Here is a 20758-nt window from a genome sequence, read left to right as displayed (position 1 = left end):
TCCAAAATCTGAAACACTTCTGGTCCGAAGTATTTCAGATAAAGAATAAGAACCTTAAAATAGGTTTCCAGACATTGTCAATTTTATCTTTTTAGGTGTTGGATATTTTTGTCTTCCTATAAAATATGCCTGAACTTTGTTCAGGGATGCAGTTAAGTTACTCGAAAATAGTTTTATTCTTTTGGATCTTCCTTTAATCATTGGTTAAGTGAATCCAGAGCCATGTTATTTGTATGGCTATTCTCCACTACTGAGGTAAAACCTTCCTGAGTATTCTACTAGATTCCTCATAAATTATGAGTTTTTCTAGTCTCCCGGTGGAAACAGGCACTATTTCTGCTTCTGTGTGAGCACCAAGGACCGTTCTTTAATGCTTGCAGATCCCCCTACGCTCAAGCTTTGGGTAATTTCCTCTCATCTTGAGCTGGTCAGCACTCTGCTGAGTACTTGAGGGAACCTCCACAGATTTCCAGGTTCTCCCTCTCCTCTTTGAACTCTGTCTTGTAAACTCTAGCCATATTGGTCTCACTGGACTCTCAGGTCCCTCTCCTCAATTCAGAGTCCACCGAACTTGATCTGGGTTTTCCCTCCCTGACTGTGGAATGGATCCTATCTCAAGGTGGTAACGTGGGGCAGAAGTAGGGTTCACTCATTTTTCCCAAATCTTAGTGATCACTGTCCTTAATTCTCTGATAGTCAGTGTCTTAAAAACTGTTTCAATATATTTCGTCTGATTTTTAAAAATCGTTTCTGCAGGGAAGATAAATCCAGTCCTTGGCACTCTATCTTGGACAAAAGTGGACGTTCTGATAAAAAAGTTTCAGCAGGCTGGGAGTGGTGGCTCAAGCCTGTAATCCTAGTACTTTGGAGGGCAAGGTGGGTGTATCACCAGAGGTCAGGAGTTCGAGACCAGCCTGACCAATATGGTGACACCCCGTCTCTACTAACAATACAAAAATTAACCGGGCATGGTGGCACATGCCTGTAATCCCAGCTACTCAGGAGGCTGAGACAGGAGAACTGCTTAAACCCTGGAAGCGGAGCTTGCAGTGAGCTGAGATCGCACCATTGCACTCCAGCCTGGACAACGGAGCGAGACTCCCTCAAAAAAAAAAAAAAAAAAAAAATTCAGCAGATTAGTAACAGTAGCCAAGTTAGAATGATCATCCTGACTGTAATGTAGGGAATATACTACACAAAAGCAAAATTAAGTGTAGGAAGCACAGTCAGGGCTAGAACTAGGGTAAGGCAAGGGAGGCATATAACACACAAAAATTAAGGAGGCACTGACCGTCAGGCTCATGCAGATGCCAACCCCGCACTTGTAACACGTTGATCGTGAATGCTTCCTTAAACTGTGTCCTAGGCACCTACCTCACCTTAGCAGGTCAGGGCCCTAGTCCTGACCCCGAGAACACTAAAGCGGCTTTTGGAACAAGTGAAAAATGATGATGCTTTAAACAAATGTCACTGCAAGGAAGACCAATAGTAGATACACTTGAAATATATGTAGAAAGTAGAATCAACAATATTTGGTGACTAATTGGATGTGGAAAGAGGAAGAAGTCAAATACGATTCCCAGGTAATAGTGAGTTGGAGCTGCTCATACTGGCTGGTAAGAGCCAGCTTTTAAATATCCTGAAATTTTGTGAGCTACTGAACAAACGTCAGTAGCTAAAAATCTATTACAGTGAGAATATTTACTACCTACATTAGCGAATAATACAAATTAGGTCTCCCCCTCTACTACCAGAGCCAGTTTACAAGCATCCGATGGCTTCCAGGTTTATTGGGTGAATTTATCACCCTCTTTTCCTAGAATCCCTAACCATCATATCAATTTCCACTGTTATCTAGACTTTTTTTCCCCTTCAAACTCAAGTCTAAGAGAGAAAGATTGAAAGACAGTAGGTGAGGGATCTTATTCAGTATAGTAACCCTAGGGTCTAGCACAATGTCTGAGACATAACAAGTGCTAGGTATTTATGGATTCTTGTAGTTAGCCTCCCATTCTATATACAATACTGCACCAAAAGGAATCCCACCTGTGCCATAGGGAACACCACACCGACTTCAATAAATCCTGAACAGCACTCCAGAATAAAGGATTTGCAGACAGAATGGTAAATTCTAGAGCCAGATTAGACATTTTTCTGAAACCCAGCCAGATAATTAACCAGGGTCTATCTGTCAGATCCAGCCCAAACCTGTTCTTTTCTCAGACTTGAATCCCTATGAAGAGATGTCTTTGGATATAATTTAGTCAAGAAACTTTCTAAAGGAAGCATTTTATTTTTCTGACACACAATCCAAATCTTCTAGTGGCTCTTGTGCTCTCCGGTACTCGTTACTCTCTTTTGTACTCTAGCTTTCCACCCTCGGTTTCCTTAATAAACTTCTTTACTCCTGATATTTTGACTTTTTCTTTGTGCTGCTTTCCTCATTTGCTCCTAAATTACTTCCTGATAAAACTTGAGTAAGCACCATCAGTGCTACACACTCCATTTGGAAGGTCACATCTGCATGTTTCATTTTCACAGTCTCTGCAGAAACCTTAGGGATTAGCATAACTGTGGTGTGATTCTATTTCTATGAGATAAGCACCTTCAGTGCTCAGTTGACTTATGTTTTATGTGTGTTGTCATACTATCTGAGTAGTTGGATTTTTCAAGTCCAAGTAAAAGGTTGAGCCCAATGGCAGAAAGTGACTATTTCAGTAGGCCAAAAGGGTAGATTCACAGTCTCCTTTCTTCTTTTTGTTATGCCCAGGTTGAGGGTAAGAGTGACTTGATCAAACAAGATTGTAATTCCTTCTTCTTTCTCTCTCAGATTTCACCACATCACACAACACATTGGGACGTTCAGCTCCATCCTCCACAAATGTCCGGAGTGCAGACCAAGAGAATGGAGACACAACCCTTGTAAAGCGTCGTATATTTGGCCACAGGATTGTCACTGTCAACTTTGTGATCAATGATCTATATTTCTTTTCTGAAATGGAAAAGTAAGTTTCCCACCTCTCTTTCTTCTGCCCTGAAAATGACTTTTCATCCTTAGGACTACCCAGCAGAAACTGGCTTGATCTGTTAGAGACACAGTGATTTCAGCCCTGTCCAGTAAGAATCTCTCCTTCTGAAAATCTTACTGTATGCCATCACTCAGTTGATTTCCATCTTTCTATTCTTTGGGTCCTAAAAGCTCTTCAGTATTCCAGAAATTCCACTGTTAAAATGCAGTTGCTTAGTCCCAGAAAAGGGAAGCATGTTTTTCTCCATTATTTATAAATGTGGAAAAGTCCTATTATGTAACACCATGGGACTAATATTCTTTAGTTAAAGCCAGGAATTATGATATGTGTCTGTATGACATTAAACAGATATTTTTAAGTTAAGACATATTAGTGTACATTAATTCACCTGTCAAATTTTTTATGTAAAACCAAAGTCAATCCACAATGGAAGGTCTATAAATTTTTCTTGTATAGACTATACCCTGAAAGCTGTCTACTAATTTTTTTTAATTGATACATAATAGATTTACATATTTTGGAGGTGTATGTGATATTTTGATACATTCATATAATGTGTAAAGATCAAATCAGGGTACCTGAGATATCTATCATCTTCTTTATTTTATTTTATGCTAGACAGATTCAAATTATTCTCTTCTAGATATTTTGAAATGTACGAGAGATGATTACTAACTATAGTCACCCTACTGATCCATGGAACACTAGGTCTTACTTCTTCTATCTAACTGTGTATTTGTACCCCTTGATCAAACTGACTTCCTTCATCCTCCCACCCCCTACCCTTCCCAGCTTCTAGTAACGACCTGAGATCCACTTTTTTAGCTCCCACATATGAGTGAAAACATGTGATATTTGTCCTTCTGTGTTTGACTTATTTCACTTAACATAATCACCTACAGCTCCACGCGTGTTGCTGCAAATGACAGGATTTTGTTCTTTTCTGTGGCTTAATACTATTTTATTGTGTATCTGTATACACCACATTTTCTTTAACCATTCATCCACTGATGGGCACTTAGGTTGATTCCATATTCTGGCTATTGTGAATGGTGCTACAATAAACACGGGAGTGCAAATATGTCTTCAACATACTCATTTCCTTTCCTTTGGATATATACCCAGTATTAGGATTGCTGGATCACATGGTAGTTCTATGTTTAGCTTTTTGAGGAAGCTCTATACTGTTTTCCACAGTGGCTATACTAATTTACATTGCCACCAACCAGGTACAAGGTTTCCCCTTTTTACATATGCTCACCAGCATCTGTTATTCCCCGTCTTGTTGATAATAGCCACTTTAACTAGGGTAAGATGATACCTCATTGTGGTTTTGACTTGCATTTCTCTCATGATTTGTAATCTTAGCAGTTTTTCATATACCTTTTGGGTATATGAAAGACAAAAGAAGACAAGAATGTCTTCTTTTGAGAAATGTCTATTCAGATCTTTTGCACATTTAAAAAATCAGATTATTTGGGTTTTTTGTTATTGAGATGTTTGAGCTCCTTATATATTCTGGTTATTAATCTCTTGTCAGATGGATAGTTTGCAAATATTTTCTCCCATTCTGTGGGTTATCTCTTTACTTTGTTGATTGCTTCCTTTGCTGTACAGAAGCTTTTTAGCTTGATGTGATGCATTTGTGTATTTTCGCTTTGGCTCCCTATGCTTCTTACACAAAAACCTTTGCCCAAACCAATGTCCTGCCGTGTTTCCCCAATGTTTTCTTCCAGTAGTTTCACAGTTTTAGATTTAAGCCTTTAATACATTTTTATTTGATTTTTGTATGTGGTGAGAGATAGGTGTCTGGTTTCATTTTGCTGCATATGGACATTCAGTTTTCCTATCACCATTTATTGAAGAGACGGTCCTTTCTCCCATTGTACATTCTTGGCACCTGTGTCAAAAGTGCATTGGCTGCAAAGGCATGGATTTATATCTGAATTGTCTATTCTGTTTCACGGGTCTATGTGTCTGTTTTTAATGCCAGCACAATGCTGATTTAGTAACTATAGCTTTGTAGTATATTTTGAAGTCAGCTAGAGTGATGCCTCCAGCTTTGTTCTTTTTGTTCAGGATTGCTGTGACTATTCAGGGTCTTTTGTGCTTCCATGTAAATTTTAGGATTGTTTTTTCTATTTCTGTGAAGAATGCCATTGGTATTTTGATAGGGATTGCACTGAATGTATAAATTTCTTTGGGTAGTGTAGACATTTTAATAATATTATGTTTTCCAACCCATGAGCATGGAATATACTTCAATTGTGTGTGTGTGTGTGTGCCTTCTTCAATTTTTCCATCAGTGTTTTCTTATATATATTTTTCAGTTCTTTGTTTAAGTTAATTCCTAGGTATGTTATGCTTTTCGTAGCTGTTGTCAATGAGATGGCTTTCTTGATTTCTTTTTCAGATTGTTCATTGTTGTATATAAATGCTTCTGATTTTCATATGTTGATTTTGTATTCTGCAACTTTACTGAATGTATGAGATGTAATAGGCTGTTGGTGAAGTCTTTAGGTTTTTCTAAAGATAAGATTATGTCAGCTGTGAACAAGGCTAATTTGACTTCTTCCTTTCCAGTTTGGATGCCCTTTATTTCTTTCTCTTGCCTAATTGTTCTGACTAGAACTTCCACCACTATATTGAATAAGAGTAGTGAGAGTGGGCATCCTTGACTTGTTCCAGATCTTAGAGAAAAAACTTTCAATTTTTCCCCATTCAGTATGATGTTAGCTGTGAGTTTATCATATATTTGCATTAATTATTTTGAGGTATATTTCTTATATACCCAATTCGTTGAGGGTTTTTATCATAAAGAGATGTTGAATTTTATTGAATGCTTCATCATCTATTGGAATGATCATATGGCTCTTATTCTTGATTCTCTTAATGTGATATATCACGTTTATTGATTTGCGTATGTTGAATCATCCTTGTATTCCTGGGATGAATCCCATTATATGATGGTGAATGATCTTTTTAATGTGTTGTTGGACCTGGTTTCTAGTATTTTGTTGAGGTTTTTTGCATCTGTGTTCATCAGTGATATTGGCCTATAGTTTTATTTTTCTCTGCTGCATCCTTCTCTGGTTTTGGTATCGGGTTAATGTTGGCCGTGTAGAATGAGTTTTTAATATTCTCCCCTTTTGCATTTTTTAAGAGTTTGAGTAGAATTAATATTAGTTTTTATTTAAATTTTTGGTAGAATTAATGCCATCAGGTCCTGGCATCTTCTTTGATGGGAAACTTATTATGGCTTCAATCTTATTACTCATTATCTGTTCATTTGAATTTTCTGTGCCCTCATGATTCAACCTGGTAGTTTTCTCTGTATCCCAGAATTTATTCATTTCTTCTAGGCTTTCCAATTTGTTGGTGTATAGTTGTACATAATAATCTCTAATGATTATGTCTCTTTTTTGTTTCTGATTTTATTTATTTGGGTCTTCTCTCTGCCTTTATCAGTCTAGCTAAAATCTTAATGATTTTGTTTATATTTTTTAAAAACCAACTTTTTGTTTCATTAATCTTCTGTAATTTTTAGTCTTAATTTCATTTATTTCTGCTCTGATATTTATTATTAATATTTTATTCTTTCTACTAATTTGTGTTTGGTTTGTTCTTGTTTTTTAGTTCCTTGAGGGCATCATTAGGTTGTTTATTTAAAGTCTTTCTACTTTTTTGATGTAAGTATTTATTTTCTAAACTTTCCTCTTAGTACTGCTTTTGTTGTATCCCATAGATTTTGGAATGTTGTATTTCCATCTTCATTTGTTTCAAGGAATTTTTAAATTTTCTCCTTTATTTCTTCATTGACCCATTGGTCATTCAGGAGCATGTTGTTTAATTTCCATGTACTATAGGAAACAGTTTCCAAGGTTCTACTTGGTATTGGTTTCTAGTTTTTTTCCATCATGGTCAGACAGGATGCTTGATTTTATATCTACTTTTGGAAATTTGTTGAGACTTGTTTTGTGGTATATTTTGAAGAATGTTCCATGAGCTGATGAAAAGATTGTATATTCTGTAGCAGTTGGGTGAAATGTTCTGTAAATGTCAGTTAGACCTATTTGGTGTGGTGTGTAGTTTAACTGCAATTTTTTGTTGTTGATTTTTCTCTCTGGATGATCTGTCCATTACTAAGAGTGGGGTATCGAAATCTCCTACTATTATTGTATTGCAACATTTCTCTCCCTTTAGATCTTTTAATGTTTGCTTTATATACTTGGGTGCTCTCATCTTGAATGCATCAATATTTATAATTGTTATATCGTCTTACTGAATTGACCCCTTTATCATTGTATAATAACTATGTTTCTTTTTAGAGTCTTCAGCTTGTAGCCTATTTTATCTGATGTCGCTAAAGGTATCCCAGCTCTTTTTTTGGTTTCTACTCACATAGAATATCTTTTTTCATCCCTTCATTTTTAGTCTATGTGTGTTTTTATAGGTGAAGTGAGTTTCTTGTAGGTAGCATGTAGTTGGGTCTTGTTTCTTTATCCATCCAGCCACTGTATGTCTTTTAATTAGAGAATTGAGTCTATTTATAGTCAACATTCTTATTAATAAGTAAGAACTTACTACTGCCATTTTGTTGCTTGTTTTCCAGTTGTTCTTGAACTCCTCTCTTCGTTTCTTACTGTCTTCCTTTGTGATTAAGTAATTTTCTGTGGTACTATATTTTAATTCATTGCTTTTTATTTTTAGTGTAACTGTGATAGGTTTCGGCATTGTGGTTACTATGAGGATTACCAAAAATATTTTGTGGATATAACAAATTATTTTAATGAGATGACAGCTTATCTTACATCACAAAGAAAAGAAGAGAAACAACAACAACAAAAAACTAAAATGAACCTCTACACTTTAACTCCATCCTCTCAACATTTGGACATTTTGTCTCAATTTGCATATTTTTTATTGCTTGTCTCTTATCAGATTGCTTCAGCTATTGTTCCTTCTGATAAATTTGTCTTTTAGGCTTCATACTAGAGTTATGAGTGAATCGCACACCACAATTACTATATTAGAATATTCTGGGTTGGTCTATGCACTCACTTCTACCAATGAGTTTTATACCGTCAAATGCTTCCTTCTTGCATGTTAGTGTCATTTTCTTTCAGTATAAAGAACTCTCTTTAGCATTTCTTATAAGATATGTCTATTGGTCATGAATTTTCTCAGCTTTTGTTTGTCTAGGAAAGGCTATCTCTCCTTCATAGTTGAAGGATAGCTTTACTGGATACAGTATTCTTAGATGGTGGTTTTTGTTTTGTTTTGTTTTGATTTTTTAGCACTTTGAAAATATTTTCTCATTTTCTCCTGGCCTTTATGGTTTCCATCGAGAAGTCTGTTGCCTGATGAATTGGAGCTTCTTTGTATGTTATTTTCTTCTTTTTATGCTTTTAAGATTCTCTCTTTTTCCTCGACCTTTAAGAGTTGATTACTATAATACTTGGGGTAGTCTTATTTGGGTCAAATTTATTTAATGTTCTCTGACCTCCCTGTACCTGAACATGTATGTCTATGTCAAGTTTCAGAATGTTTTCTGTTGTTGTTTTGAATAAGTTTTCTTTTCCTTGCTCTTGCTCAACTCCCCCTTGAACACCAATAATTTTTAGATTTGCTCCTTTGAAGTAATTTTGTATATCTTATAGGTGTCTTCATTACTTTTCATTCTTTTTACTTTTTTCTCCTCTGTCTCATTATATTTGAGTTCTGAGATATTGCTGATAATAATCTCAGTACTATTTGTTTGTTTTGAGTTTCCATATGGGAGAATGAAGCCAACTTGCTTCTATGCTAACATTTTGGAACCTAGAGTGTCTGTCTACTGATTTGAATTTTTATTTCTTTAAAGTGGAACAGAATTTAAAGATTACTGTGAAGCAATTCAATCCTTCTGGATTTTTATACCTTTTTCTTATGTTTTAAACTGCCTGGCCACACCTAACTCAACAGTCTTTTGTTTTTGTTTTTATGAGACGGAGTCTCACTCTGTCACCAGGCTGGAGTGTGGCACCATCTTGGCTCACTTCAACCTCCGCCTCTCGGGTTCAAGCGATTCTCCTGCCTCAGCCTCCCAAGTAGTTGGGACTACAGGTGCATGCCACCATGCCCAGCTAATTTTTGTATTTTTAGTAGAGATGGGGTTTTACCACGTTGGCCAGGATGGTCTCGATCTCCCAGGTCTGATCGCCCACCTCATCCTCTCAAAGTCCTGAAATTACAGGTGTGAGCCACTGCACCCAGCCAACAGCACTTTTTTAAAAAGCTACTTGCCTTCATTAGAATTTCCAAAACTTTCTAATTTGTTTTCATAGAAATAATAACTTTTCTTTCATGTTCATATTTTATCAGTTTTCACAAGTTACTAATTACAGAAATTATAGTTACTAATTATCTTTACAATAGGGAAAGATACTTGGGAAGAAACACAACTCCTGGTACACATTCACATCTACTAGTTTGAGAAAGGTGAGAGTGTACTAAAGATGTCCCTCTAATCTATGCAGTCAGCATGTCATGGGCATCAGTCAGTGTGTTTTTCAAAAATGTGGACACCTGGTAACTCATGCATCGGTTAGAAGAGTTTGGTTAAGAGATCTTCTACTGCACTCCAGTGATGGATTTAGCTCATTTCCACAAATGCTTGTTGATTGCTCACTCTTTACTGAACACTGGGTTTGACACCGGATATACAAAAAACAACTAAGACGTGCTCTCTACTTCTAAGATATACAAAAAACAACTAAGACGTGCTCTCTACAAACTAACGAGAATGGCAGAAAAGACACAAACAAAAGTTAGGAAGTGTCTCAGGATGATAGGTGCTATGGGAGATTCAGGCGCAGGAAGAGTATTTAGACAACTGTAAGTCCTCAGGTATGGTTTCTTGGGAGACCAAAAATTCTTGGGTAATCTAAGCTAAGGAAGAGTAGGGGTTAGTCAGATAATAAAGGATGTAGGGGGAGGCAATGGAGGAGCAGAGGGAGATACTAGTCAGAGTGAATAGCCTCACCTGCTGCTGCTCCCATTCCCACCACATTGCCTCTTCTTCCTCGCTTGACCTTTACAAACTATTCTCTGTATAACAACCAGCATAGCCTATTAAAAACACAAACCAGACTAGATCATTCTCCTGCCTAAAATGTTCTACTGGTGGCCGGGCGAGGTGGCTCACGCCTGTAATCCCAGCACTTTGGGAGGCCGAGGTGGGCGGACCACGAGGTCAGGAGATCGAGACTATCCTGGGTAAAAAGGTGAAACCCTATCTCTACTAAAAAATACAAAAAATTAGCCGGGTGTGGTGGCGGGCGCCTGTAGTCCCAGCTACTCGCAAGGCTGAGGCAGGAGAATGGCGTGAACCCGGGAGGCGGAGCTTGCAGTGAGCCGCGATCGCGCCACTGCACTCCAGCCTGGATGACAGAGTGAGACTCTATCTCAAAAAAACAACAAAAAAAGAAAATCTTCTACTGGCTTTCCATTACCACTGGAATTAAGTCCAAACCTCCTTTCATTGCCTTTAAGTGCTCTACAGGAGTGGGACCTGCCTGCATCTCAGGGCTTGCCTCAGGCCAGCACAGGAGAGGGAACAGCAAGATAGTCCTTAGGCCTTTAAGTCATTAGAGGTGCCAATGCTGCAGGGCCAGAATGGGTGAAGAAGGGAAGGTGGGATGAACAAGGGGATTTGTGGTGAAGGAATTCAGTGCGCTTGAAGGGGCACTTGACGTGTTATCTGACCTGTGGTAAGTGCTCAATATTTGCCAATGGATGAATTATGACTGAATGAATAAAGTCACAACCTGGCCTAGAGCTGGCCTTGCCTTTTTTGGGCCAGAAATGAGTCTAGGCTGGGGGCCTTGTTAGTCACTGTTTTCATCTTCTCCTCCTGATTTCCTACTTCACATTTCTTTTTTAGATTTAATAATCTGGTAAGTTCAGCCCACATGCTGCAGGTCAACCGGGCATACAATGAGAATGATGTGATCCTAATGCGGTCCAAAATGAACATTATCCAAAAACTCTTCCTGAATTCTGACATCCCTCCAAAGCTGAGGGTAAGAAAGACTCCCACTCCACTCTGGCCTTTCACCAAGAAGCATTTCCCCCACAAGGACAATTAGAAAGCTAATTATCAGGCACCTCGTAAGTCCTGGTCAACTAAATATCCTTTACCTAGCAACTCCATGAAAACTATCTGCCTTTTGGAGAGGGGTTGGTCATGAGGTTCTGGGGGCCAGGAGAGGTTTTCTGCCTTCCCTTGGAGCTTCCGTCAGTGACAGGCTCCCACTCTGCGGGTAGGTGAATGTCTCTGAGTCCCAGAAGGATGCCATCCTTGCTGCCATCACAGAGGGCTACCTAGATCGGAGCGTCTTCCATGGGGCTATCATGTCTGTCTTCCCCGTCATTATGTACTTCTGGAAAAGGTAAGCATTTCTCCTTATTCAGTGACTGCCAGGTCAGGAAAACACATTTAGTTTGGAGAGAGTTTTCTGTCTTCCTCTAGCACTCTGTTTCATTTTTCCAGTTTCTAGGGGGAACTGAGATGGTGTTTTCTTATCCTATTCACCTCACTCCATCCCTCACACAGAACACCAATCACTGAATCCACAGATGGAAGGCAGAGTAAGACTGAGAACCAAAATGCCTGGTTTCCCACCCCTCCTCTTTCTATGCTTTCTTGGAGCAAGAATGTGAGATTTTCTTAGGCCTGGGTTTCTCACAAGAAGATAAGACTGAACCACAGCCACTTGGGGAGAAATTCTGTTGAGGCTAACACAACCGCTTGTGCTTAAGGAGCTGCATGAAGAAAGTAAGCTGGAAGTGTTTTGCTCTGCTGTGCTCAAATCCCCATAATTACCACTGAGGGGGACACAGTTGCTAGATACTGCAATTATCAAGAGGAGCTAGACATTCAAATGTGTATTTCATCTCTTCCAAGGTTAAAGTGGCAAATATGGCAACTAACAAAACTAAAACATGGTGAAGAAACTGTGAAGGCCAAAAATCAAAAATGAAGCAAGCAAAATATATGCAGATATTTCGTGGCCAAACGCAATCTGTGGCCCACTGGTTTCTAACCTGTCTTGTGGAGATTTGGCCTGAGCCCTCTCAGCTGGTTATTTCTTCTATTTATTCCTGTGGTCTGCCAGAGTTTCAGCTCATATCTTCCACATGGTGAATGGCAGTGCCTTGGGTGGTAGTGACCAGAGGACACCTGACTGAAATGTTCCCAAACAAAGATAATCAGGACACTTAGATTATAAAGTGACTTTGACTCTTAGAATTTCCCATCTTCCACCAAAAAAAAAAAAAAAAGTTACTTTATTAAAACAGAAGTGTGAAATTGCTTACCAGTCTCTAACCTTTATTTTAAAATCCCTAAGACAATTATTTAATACAGAACTGAGAGAAGTACAAAAATCTAAGTTCAAGACAAGCAATTTAACATTTTGATCATCAAATGTTGTCTAGAACTTAATTCTAGTTCTCCTAGCAAGGACTAAATAGATATTCACCCAGAGACTTTTGGAGGGATTGGGAACCTCTGAGAAATATATGCTTCTCTTGAATGAGCCAGTGTTCAGCTGTCTCCTATGCGCTTAGAAAAATGAGACATGCTTTAGGGAGGCTTTGGATTCCTGTTCCTCCTGTAGTTTCTTTACTTACTTTCCTACATACTTATAAAGAAATTTATGTTATGCAAATTGTGTTTACATATATTATCTTAAATGAACCTCTCCACGACCCTATGCAGTGGGTGGGGAGGAGTATTATTATCCCTGTTTTACAGATGAGACTGAGGTTCAGAGTGGTTGAGGGACTTGCCTAGAATCACGTGGTAAGTGGTAAAACCAGCATTAGAAACCAGGTCTCTTGGTCTCTCATCACCATAAGTAATGCATGTGTGGCATATTGGGAGGTCCATTAGGGGAAGGAGACCCAGTTCAGCAAGTGAAATGGGAAAAGTCTACTGGGATAGAACAGACTGTCCCTCAGAGAGAGGGGAGGAGGGCAGCAGGCAAAACCACCAGAGCCAAAGTGCCATAGAAAATAAATTCAGTCTTAGCCGAGATTGACCTCCAAGGGGTCCAATCCAAGGACTGGCTGAAGGTAGGGATAACAAGGGGCTTGGAACCAGGAAGGAAGAGATGGTGGTGAGTATTGCACAGGCTTCTAGAGAACATAAAAGTCATAAAGAGTATATAAATCTGAGTTCACATGAGAAACCAGGTCTATTCTAGGGAAGGGCCTGCTGGGAATAGAGTGAGGTGGTCAAGGCTCTCAGTAAGGGTCAGGGTGGAAACTAGGATTAGGACCTGAGCAAAAGCCCTTCGGACACTCTGGCCATACCAGGTGGGGTCAGATAGGGATGACAGAGTCTGATGCTGGGGTGCACCTCAGGGGTTAACCTCACCCCAGGCCTCGGGATAGCAGGCCCTTTACAGGCTCCATTCACTGAAGGTTCCAGAAAGAAGTCCCAACAAACTGCCCATGCCAGGCCCCCACTGGAGCCAGGTTTGGACAAAGAGGAGGCCTCAGAACAAAGGCCACTGGCAGGTAGTACTCCAAGGCCAGGATGCTCTCCTCTTCTCTGTTGGACACCCATATTCTCTGAGGACTGGCCTGGTCCCGTTTCCCCTGTGCTCGGTGCTTCAGCCCCCTCCACTGGGGGTTCCCTCCTGTGACCAGAAGCCTTTCTTCCCACAGGTTTTGTTTGTGGAAGGCGATCCGCTCTTACTTACAGTACAGGGGGAAGAAGTTCAAGGACAGAAAAAGCCCTCCTAAATCTACTGAGAAGTATCCTTTCTCGAGTGGAGGTAAGCTCCACCATGACTCACAGCCCCATTCTCTAGCAACCAAGACTTGCGAAGACAAAGCAAGGACCCAAGGGGCCAAATTCAAGGCTTCCTCCAGGGTGTTTGCTGGAGCCGGGACAGCTCATTTACTTGGCCCTCAGGGAGACGGAGGACTCAGGGTAAAGCATGAATTATCTGTCACTAGCAGTGCTAGCAGAGGGTACCTCTCCCCAGCAATAACTCCGGGACACCTCTGTGCATGCCGGTCACAGTCTATGTTGAGGGTACATGGAGAGGATGATCTGCTTTTCTGCTGCTTAAGAAGCCCCCTGCTCTTATCTCCATTAAACCCTCCCATTTAGAAAGCATTTATTTTATAGCGTTAAGCGACAACATTAAAACCTGCGTATATAGTTTTAATGTGATAAATATGTTTTTATGTATATATAATTTTTATGAAAGTCGACATATATATAAAAAAGCAGATATATGAAAGCATACACATATTTACTTATGTACGAATTCACAAAAAATAAATATGCATATATATATATACACACACACACAGCCATGCACCACATAATGATGTTTCAGTCAATAATAAACCACATATACAATGGTAATCTCATAAAATTATAACACTGTACTTCTACTGCACTTTTGCTATGTTTAGATATGTTTAGATGCACAAATACCATGGTGTCACAATTGCAACAGCATTCAGTACAGTAGCTTGCTGTATAGGTTTGTAGCCTAGCAGCAATAGGCTATTCCATAAAGCCTGAATGTGTAGTGGGCTCTGCCATTTGGTTTGTGTAAGGACATTCTATGATATTCACACAACCACAAAATCACCTAATGACACATTTCTCAGAATGTATCTCTGTTATACAGCTATGATTGGTACTTGAGCACAAGGGAATTTTAACAAGGAAGAGGATAGTGAACAGGGCAGTGGCTGGTGAGGACAAGGCTGAATGTCTTTCAGGGGAAAGTTCTGAAAACCAAAGAAATCAGGTCTGTGAATCTGGGAACAACATCAGAGAGTCATCATGTACAAGTTGCAAGACCTTGAGCATGGTGCTCCCCTCTCTCAGCTTCACATCCTTGATCTCATGTCTCAGTCCATTTTGTGTTACTAAAACAAAATACCTCATATTGGGTAATTTATAAAGAAAGAAATGTATTTGGCTCATGATTCAGGGGACTGGGAAGTCCAAGAGCATGACACTAACATCTGGCAAAGGACTTTATGCTGCATCACCCCATGGTGGAAGGCAGAAGGGCAAGAGAGTATGAGAGAGAACAAGAGACGGCTGAACTCACCTTTATAACAAACCCACTCCCAATGGCAATAATCCATTCATGACAGCAGACCCCTCGTGGCTTCATCATCTTTTTTTTTTTTTTTTTTTCCAAGACGGAGTTTCGCTCTTATTGCCCAGGCTGGAAATGGAGTGCAATGGCGTGATCTTGGCTCACCACAATCTCCACCTCCTGGGTTCAAGCAATTCTCCTGCCTCAGCCTCTCACATAGCTGGAATTGCAGGCACACACCACCATGCTCAGCTAATTTTGTATTTTTAGTAGAGATGGGGTTTCACCATGTTGGTCAGGCTGGTCAAACTCCTGACCTCAGGTGATCCACTCGCCTCGTCCTCCCAAAGTGCTGGGATTACAGGCGTGAGCCACTGTGCCCGGCCAGCCTCATCACCTTTTAAAGGTCTTGTCTCTTAATACCATCTCTGTGGTGATTAAACTTCAACATGAGTTTTGGAGGTGACATTCAAACCATAGCATTTCACATACAAAGGTTTAGATTTAGATAATGTTTTATCATTAACATTTTGTAATCTAAGGTGTGTTAAACAAGAGCTTTATTACTTACTTAGAAAGATTTATTTCAGTAAGAGTTGTTGCAAGTGATTTTAATGCTTGTTTTTGTCCTTCCCCAGGAGACAATGCCATCTTAAGGTTCACCTTGCTCAGAGGTATTGAGTGGTTGCAGCCTCAACGGGAAGCAATAAGTTCAGTTCAAAATTGTGAGTTGGAATTGGATCCCCACTGACAGCAAAAGTTTGCTACTCAATCAGAGGGTGACTTTAAAACCAGCTTGGCCAATCCCCTTATTGACTGTAAGGAGACTGAGACCCCCAAAATGTAAAGTAACTTGCTGAAGATCACATAGCTTGTGAGTGGCAGAGAGGAGGTGAAAATTGTGTCTCCTGACCTCCTTCCATGGCTCTGTGGGCAACTCTCATCTAAATAATTCTATCTTCTTGGTTTTTGTAACCCCAGGAAGGCAGGTACCTTAAGCTTCTCTGTATCTCTGCTGACTCCTCATTTCCAGGCATGGTGTATGATCTTTATTAAGAGACTATCACAATGTCCTAGTTGTCACTTCTCCCTCACACTGAGACCAGCTGCTGGTTTGAACACACCATCTCATACCTCCTGCTTCCTAAAGGCTCTTCTATGCATCTCTTCCCTGTCACAAACCCTTCAGTTCTAATCTCACATACTGAGGCCATATTATATCCTTTTTCTTCCCCATCTTCAGTCTTAAGGAGTCAACCCCACTCCCACACACTAACCCTGCCTTTGTTTCCACATGGTCTCTCCTAACAAACCTTCCCTTTCTATCCCAACTGCCAGCTTCTATTAGGGGAAGAAGTTGGAAATACTGCTTTTCTGCATCTTACAGGCATGAAATGCCAGCATACCTGACCTGCCCATTTGTACATGTTTCCTCATTGTTTCAGGGGGGAGGCCACTATGGAACACTGCCTGTGATCCGTAGGCTCCAAACAGTCCTAAAGTCTTGTGATTCTAGTGTTCATCCACCCTAATCTCCTATTTTACTTCCCTGGGTCGATGTGATTGACATCATGGCCTTCGTGTCCAGCCGAAAGGTCTCCTGGGACACACACAAACACACAAATTGCAGTGTAGAAACCAGGTCTCCTGAATATCCCTGGAACAGGCCTGCTTTACCTTCACTTTCCAACCCCTGCCCTGGAGGTGTCCATGGAAACCCTCCCGGCATGGTCCTCCAGGCTGGAGACCTTTCAGTGACTGCGTCTGTGTCATGAGTTCTGATGCAGTTTTTCTCTGTATTTCTCTTTAGCTTCCTCAAGCAACCTTACTCAGCCAAGACTCGTGGTATCTGCCATACAGCTGCATCCTGTCCAGGGGTAGGCATGAGCTGGGAATCCTCTTCTTCAGTTCAGAGCTGCTATGTCCAAGCATGCAATGGGAGATGGTATAAACTTTCCAGAGACTAGCCTCGTACCCTGCCTCTCCTCAGCATGCAGAACCTAGAAACTGAACTTACTGCCTCTGGTGGGAAGTTAAGGAGGTGTTTCTCTATGGGGGTCTTTTCTTACCTCCAATAGGACAAGCACTTTTAAGAAGTTGGAGTCTCTGACCCACTTTTCAATAGAATGCTACTGCTGTGGAAGTGTCCCAGATGATCTTTGATTTGTATTTTTAATTTTTGTCCATTTAAGGAGTACAAGTGCAGTTTTGTTACATGGATATATCGGGAAGTAGTGAAGTCTGGGGTTTTAGTGTAGTCAGCATCCAAATAGTATACATTGTACCCATTAGGTAATTTCTCATCCCTTACCCACCTCCCACTCTTGCACCCTTCCAAGTCTCCAGTGTCTGTTATTTTGCTGTCTATGTCCAGGTGTACATATTATTTAGCTCTCACTTATAACTGAGAACATGCAATATTTGACTTTCCTTTTCTGAGTTATTTCACTTAAGATAATGGTCTCCAGTTCCATCCATGTTGCTGCAAAAGACATGATTTTATCTTTTTATAACTGATTAGTATTATATTGTGTATATGTATCCTACATTCTCTTTATTCAGATGATCTTTTATTGCCAGCTTTCCAAATAGTCCAGGCTGCTCAGGGCAGGGTGCATAAGGTGGGAAAGAAAGAAGATCTGTTCTTCTGCTTGGCAGGATATTGGCAATAAGAACAGAAGGGACTTGAGTCTGTTAAAATCTGCTTCAGCTTAACTCACTTCTGCACAAGCTTCCAAGTGAAACTGATGCTAAATTAGGGCTCTGAGAGAATCCCCAGGGGTCATGAAAACCATAGCTGATGAGTGCCAAAGAGTTATTTGAGGGCCAAAGTGGTAGACAGCAGCCTCTGAATGACAGGCCTGGTGTCCTCGCCAGCCATGTCACTTATCAGGCCTGTTTCCAGACCTGCCCTTCCAACAGGGACTTGGAGCTGCCCAGGCATTATTTGCCAGTGCCAGTGCCAGTTCCCAGAAGACAAACCAGATACTTTGAAGCTCTTTACACTGGAAAAGCAATGCATGGCTTCAGAGTTTATAAGACCTTGGGGAAGGTGAGATTAAGAATGTGAGAAGCCCTATTCTGAAGCCTGAAGGTTTCAGTTTTGGCTCTTGCCATTCCTAAAGGAAATGACAGCAACAAACCAACAGAGAACACAACTTCAATTACTGCATCATAATTGTGATAACTGGTTGTTCTCTCTCCCTTCAGACAAAAATTATCCTACACCAAAAAAGAGAAGAAGTAATCAAACCAGATCCCCAGCAGAGGCAAATCATCTCTCAGAGGCCTCCTAACACTGACAGAACCTTTTCTGCTCAAAAATGAAAGGCCCCGGTGCCATCTTCCCCAGAAATGATCAAGAAGGGCAATGGGGTGACAGCCCAGATATGGCAGGACCAGACTGCAATGGGTAAGACTTGGGCAGAGCATGAGAGGAAGCGCTTCTTTCCACAGTGAGCTGGGTCGGGAGACCTGGGCTCTAGGTCTTGCTCCACAGCTTCGCGGCTGTGTGCAAACCCTGGCTCAGGTTGTTAAAGAATCCCATGAAATGGATGTAGAGATCACTGAAGGCAATCAGGAGCAAGGTGCTATAATTATCAGCAGGGACAGATGGTGTCTTTTAATGGTAGGATCTCTCATTTAGACAGTGACTCACACCCATTGTCTCAGAAAGTCCTCACAACAACCCTGTGGGCAACCATGTCAGAAATCATTTATTTTTAAACAGTTAAAGAATCTGACTCACAGAGAAGGTAAGTGACTTTCCCAAGATTACTGGGCAGTAAATGGCAGCATCTGGACTAGAACACACCATTTCTGATTTTTTGTCCTGTTTTTGTTCTATGCCAACCTTTTACGCAACTTTTCATGCACAAAAAGAATAGTTCTTTCTGAGAGTTCTGTTCATTTGCCAACTAGTAGATTAAAAACCTTTAAGGTTTTTGACCTAAATCCCTAAGCCGTTGTCGTAATTTTAAATGAATAGGCCTATTTTCTCTCCTTTGAGAAAAAAAATCAGAAGTAAAATGAGTCAGAATTTCCTGAACAAGCCCTCCACCTGAGGTCACTGAGGTGAGGTTGGCTTGTCATCTCTGTGGGTTACAGAACAGGAAAGGGCTGGAAAGCTTTTTGGAGAATCCTTTCAAATTTCCAGCCAAAACTTCCTGCTGTGCCGATGTTTTTTATTTCCCGGACTTTTCACAAGGGTGAAAAAGGCGATGTTGGAGCAGAGCTCATGAATGCCTGAGACTCTGAGGTCACCTGGTGGGGCTGTGATTGCAGGAGATCCAGGCAGACTGTAGGCAGACGTGACTCTAGAGGAGGCTGAAGAAAGGTCAGGTGTGGAGAGCCCCCTGGGCCCCTGGGAGAAGGCCCAGCAAGACAGGAAGGCCTGGACAAAAGGATATGAGACTTCCCTTCCCTATCAGGGCTAGAGCTTTAGAACAGGACTGCAATTAATAGAAGGAAGAGTGGGCATGAAACAGAATCCCACTTCCTAAAAATCAGGCAAAAAACTAAAGCAAGAACCCAGGTAAGGAACAAAGAAGAGCTCAGTTAGTGAAATTGAGGTAACAGGGAAGCGCTTCATCAAAAAGGAGCAAGTCACAAGCCCCATGCATGAGACTAGAGGGGATGTTAGGCCAGCAACAAGGTGACTGACGAGGATCTAGCAAAATACTAACTCATGGTCACATACTGAAATACACTCACATTGGAGTGGGACATGGCTGAACCTGCATCTTGGCAATAGATGGGCCCCACTTAAGGAAAAGAAAGGTACTTTTCCTGATCCATTTTAACTTAGATCTTTGCACCATCTTCCTATTTCTTAATTATCTTTGCCTCCACATTCACCATGAGTATACTCATGTGTAGGTATACAAACACACAAACATGTTATTTAAAAGGATTCATGATACTTAATAGGTCATCCTTGAGTTGGAAAAAAAAAAAAATCTTCTCCTTTATTAAGTCTTGGTGATTGCTTCTTTCAGTTTCTTACATGTTCCCTTCAAAGATCCCAGATATAGCATGTTCTAATGCCAGTTAGGCTAGTGTCACTAAGTCAGTCACCTGTAGAATACAGGCAGGGTGTATAAATGAATAAAGCAGTCCATGAGAGATAGGAGGGAGTGGTAGAGACTGCGGTGAACTGGAGAACGTGTCCCAAAGGGGTCAGAGACAGTCCGCTCAAGTCAGCCAACCTAGTATTGCCAGAGCTTCTACTTCCGAAAAAAGGAAGGAAGGAAGGAAGGAAGGAAGGAAGGAAGGAAGGAAGGAAGGAAGGAAGGAAGGAAGGAAGGAAGGAAGGAAGGAAGGAAGGAAAAAAGTGAGAAATTAAAAATGTCTGTAACATTACAGTTAAAACAAAACTTAGCTAGGGACAAGACCGACCCACAGCCCAACAAATTGTAATCTTTGCTTTAATTTTTTTCTTTGCCCTTGAAATTAGATTTGGGTCTTGGGTCTAGTTTGAACAAAAAATATGAGAGGGGAGGAAAAGGAGTCCCAATAACAGATCCAGGGGCCACTGCCATCTAAGGAAAAGGCCAAGAAAGAGGGACCAGGTAAGGAACCTGGCCCACTTCAGTTCCTGTGTTAGTT

The 20758-nt window shown here is 40.6% G+C and overlaps 1 protein-coding gene across 2 annotated transcripts in view; it reads left to right on the top strand.

Moving 5' to 3' along the window:
* RGSL1 (regulator of G protein signaling like 1) overlaps positions 1-18398 on the top strand; it is a 101110-nt gene extending 82712 nt beyond the window's left edge. For both annotated transcript variants that reach the window (XM_073011431.1, XM_037985854.2), the window contains 7 exons: positions 2831-3005; positions 10954-11092; positions 11337-11461; positions 13746-13855; positions 15790-15876; positions 16962-17028; positions 18362-18398. In XM_073011431.1, coding sequence (XP_072867532.1) covers positions 2831-3005; positions 10954-11092; positions 11337-11461; positions 13746-13855; positions 15790-15876; positions 16962-17028; positions 18362-18398 — 740 coding nt within the window. The remainder of the gene's footprint in view (positions 1-2830; positions 3006-10953; positions 11093-11336; positions 11462-13745; positions 13856-15789; positions 15877-16961; positions 17029-18361) is intronic.
* The last annotated feature ends 2360 nt before the right edge of the window (positions 18399-20758 follow it).

The sequence above is a fragment of the Chlorocebus sabaeus genome, chromosome 25 (assembly GCF_047675955.1).
Source record: "Chlorocebus sabaeus isolate Y175 chromosome 25, mChlSab1.0.hap1, whole genome shotgun sequence".
NCBI classification, from domain to species: Eukaryota; Metazoa; Chordata; class Mammalia; order Primates; family Cercopithecidae; genus Chlorocebus; species Chlorocebus sabaeus.
This window is presented reverse-complemented; position numbering and strand designations above follow the sequence as displayed.